At 41.7% G+C, this 3,625-nt stretch overlaps 1 protein-coding gene across 1 annotated transcript in view; it reads left to right on the forward strand.

Annotated features, from left to right (window-relative positions):
- Positions 1 to 3,625, forward strand: part of CPED1 (cadherin like and PC-esterase domain containing 1) — a 273,667-nt gene that overhangs the window by 77,885 nt on the left and 192,157 nt on the right. The window contains exon 7 of the mRNA XM_019509244.1: positions 1,214 to 1,356. Coding sequence (XP_019364789.1) covers positions 1,214 to 1,356 — 143 coding nt within the window. The remainder of the gene's footprint in view (positions 1 to 1,213; positions 1,357 to 3,625) is intronic.

Raw genomic sequence — 3,625 nt, forward strand, 5'->3', positions numbered from 1 at the left:
TGCCTCCAAGTTCAAGAGTTCCAAGAGTTCCACCCCCTGCTCCGCGCCGTGCACTGCGACACCCCCTCCCCTTCCTCTCCCCCACATTTGGCCGTCTGTCTGTGAGGAGCACTCTGGTTGTTTCAGTAAGCGTTGTGATTGGCTGCCAAGACAACCAATCACAGTGCTCCAAGAGCATTATGAACAGACAGAAAGACACACAGACAGGTGAACTAAGCCCTTTATCTATATAGAATTATTATAGACCAGTGGGGGTCAAGATTTTTAGTAGGCATGCCACAAATTCAGCTTCATGCCTCCCTCCTCACCATGATCCCCTTGTGCCACCATGATCCCCTTCCCCTACCTGATCTGCTGCTCTGCTATCTTCTGCCTACCCACTCTCCAAGCTCCTGCATGCCACACACAGGCTGCCTGTGCCACTTGTTGCTACATGCTGCAGATTGACCACCTCTGTTGTAGAACATTGCTACAGAGTATTATGTTAAAAACATAATGTAATTATGGAACACGTGCAGCCCCTTCTTCTGTGGGCACAGAGGATCCTAATACAGTAGGATTGAGCTTCAGTGATGTGATGGATGGATTTGGGTGAGTGATAGCAGTACATGAAAGGGCAATGTATACAGAGCTTGTGTATGAGGATTCATGAGGCTAAATTCCTCCTGTGAGGTGCATTCAGGAGCTCCATCATTGTTGCATGGTATGAGTATTGGTAACTGAGCAGCTACTTGGCTACCAGCCTTCATAAAAGAGAAATTCCTTTTACTTTCACAACTGTTCTTTTTATCCTTGCCTCTGTCCATTCATAAAACCTGTTTACTCATATTCAAAGGAGAAGCAGAACAGTATTTTGGCCTAATACATTAGTAAGAAGAAAGGCTTTTACTTTGTGCTGCTTCTGTACACACACGATTGATATCAGAAAATTTTATCAAAATGAATTTAGGCTGAGAGACTATTGCATCTCCAGGTCATGCTCTCTGATAGCAGTTATTGCACAGCTTATTTCAAATTTGCTTATTTATAAATGCAAATACGTCTCTGTTAGCACACTGAGTGGAATATTTAATATTGTTCTTTAGTGTGGCACATGTAACAAACAAAGAGAGCATTTTTAAACAACGTGACTTCTGCCAGCCTTTAATACATGATCTTAAAAAGTGAATCAAGATAAGTATTTAAGAATCTGTGTTATGTTTATCTTTTACAGCTGCAAACATTTTTTGAGATGTTCTTTAGATCCAGTTCTCCTCAGCAGGCCTTTGATAATATGAAAGAAACTATAAGCAAACTCTTACTGATAGCTGAATTACTGAGTGAATCATCCATCTCAGGACCAAAGACCTCCAGTCAGTAAGTAGCTTGCAATAAAAAAGCAAATTAGCTATTGTCAAGTTGTTCTTTAGAATATTGTGAAGAGTAACACAGAATACAGAACTTCTTATATAACAAATAAATCTATATTTTACACTGGCTTTTAGACTGAATTAAAGACATCTGCATTGTTTACCAGATGAAGGTGTCCAATGCCATTGGTGTTCAAAAAAAGTCAAAGAGGTTCATTGAGCACTTAGGGGCAGACTCTGTGTCTTGTTTTATTCCTTATTCCTCATTGTGCTCTATTTAATGAGAGAGTCCCAACATACATAAAGCCACCTTTAGCTACCTCCGGTGCTTCACCACCTTAAAGAAATGCAAAAATGTATTACTCATGGTTCAGAAGACACTTACCATGTATCAGCTGGCTGGGGCTGCTCTAACCTGGGCTGAATTAAGGAATTTTACTTGTTTTGGATATTAGCACAATTGTGGAGTACTACACATGAGAAGCTTCTGAGGCTTATAGCCCTGGTCCAGATTTACCTTGGAGGTGCCTACATTTAGGCATTTGATTACCTAAAAGTGTGCCTTGGCCTGGGAGAGTGATCTATTTAGTGTTGGTTTATGGCTGCTTGCTGATGTTAAAAAAACAAAACCAAAAAAACACGCACTTTACTGGAAAAAGCAGCACATTACTTTGGCTTGGCTCTGCAGTGTCTGTATAGTTTGGGTGCTTCAGTGGGGCTTTTTTTCACTTTTAACTAAAGCTGATTCAATCAGCTGTTAGATAAAAGCACCAAAAAACCCTCACTAAAGCTCCCAATTTATACAGATGCTGCAGAGCCGGTTCCAACTAACATGCTGCCTCTTCTGGACATACAGTGTGCTTGGTGCAGGAGTGCACTGAGTTTAAAGTAAAGCACCACTTTTTTTTTTAAATGTCTGCAAACGGCCTACTACATGCCTAGACTGTCTATCCAGAGATAGGGTCCATTCAAAGCATTATTCAAGAAAGCCAAGAGGTATCTACAGGTAGCTAACAGAAATACTAAGTACAGAGCTATGTCTCAATTCCTACCCATCATCAGTGCTTTCATGTTTGACTCATACTATACATTTAGGCTCCCTGTACATTTGGAATTCAGAAGGCCTCGTCCTCCTTCAGTGATGGTGTTGTTGTCATGGACCTTTAGCCCAAACTGCCTAGTGCTTGGAACACTTGTCCACGAAGCTGTCTGTGCTTCTACAGTTGCTTTCTTTTTTTTAACTAGTGGCTGTGTAACTGGTTCAGAGAGGCATAAATTTTCACGGGCAACAGCCTACTTTGTTGGTTGCTGTGAATGAAGTAAACTGTTTCCTATGAAAGCTTATGCCTCTCTGAACCACTTATTTTCTAAGGTGCCACCATGCCCTGCTTTGTGCTTAACTTCAAACTAACATGGTTTATACCTCTCAGTGACTGACAGGGGCTAGACCCCAGATTTCTCCCTACCCATGGGAGTGCCATATTCACTAAGCTCCCTCTTGTTCTCCTGACCCCATGGTTCTTGTAATCTCAGCTGCCCAGGAGCCCAGTGTTAACTAGCAGTGTTGAGGATGCCCCCATCTGGGCTGTTGTATAGCAGGGTGATTAGGGCACTTCCCTGGGAAACGGGAGATATAGGTTTATACCTCCTCAGGGTGAGAGAGCTTAGATTTCAGGTGAAGATATCACAAAGCTAGCTTATTTATCTCGCCCTTCTTGGGGCTTGGGTTTCACCTCAGCATCAGACTGGATTCCAGTAGGGTTAGGCAAAAGTTAGGAGTCTGCCTGATCAAACGATATTGTTTTTATTCATACCCAGAAGCTCAATTAAAGAGGCTTAGGGAATTTTGCAATCTGAACTGGAGGCATTGCTTGGATCTAAGCTTATCTCCTAATGAATTTTGTGCCATATGGACTACGGCCAAAGTGGATTACTCTTTCAGTTCACATATATTTAACCTAAATCCCTTTTAGGTACCTTTAAGACAAAACTGGATCAGGCCCTAAGCTACTACAGTCACTTGTATAGGATTTTAGTTTTATATGGAGGAGGCACTTTACTTTTTGACATTAAATATGCATGCTTTATACAGCTATTTGAGAGTCTAGCTGTTTTCATAGCAATAATATAAACATAATTCATGGATTCATAGACATTAGGGCTGGAAGGGACCTCAGAAGATCATCGAGTCCAGCCCCCTGCCCAAAGGCAGGAAGTCAGCTGGGGTCATAGGATCCCAGCAAGATAAGCATCCAATTTACTCTTGAAGGTGTTCA

The sequence above is a fragment of the Gavialis gangeticus genome, unplaced genomic scaffold (genome assembly GCF_001723915.1).
Source record: "Gavialis gangeticus isolate Ggan-Ray unplaced genomic scaffold, GavGan_comp1, whole genome shotgun sequence".
Classification (NCBI taxonomy): domain Eukaryota; kingdom Metazoa; phylum Chordata; order Crocodylia; family Gavialidae; genus Gavialis; species Gavialis gangeticus.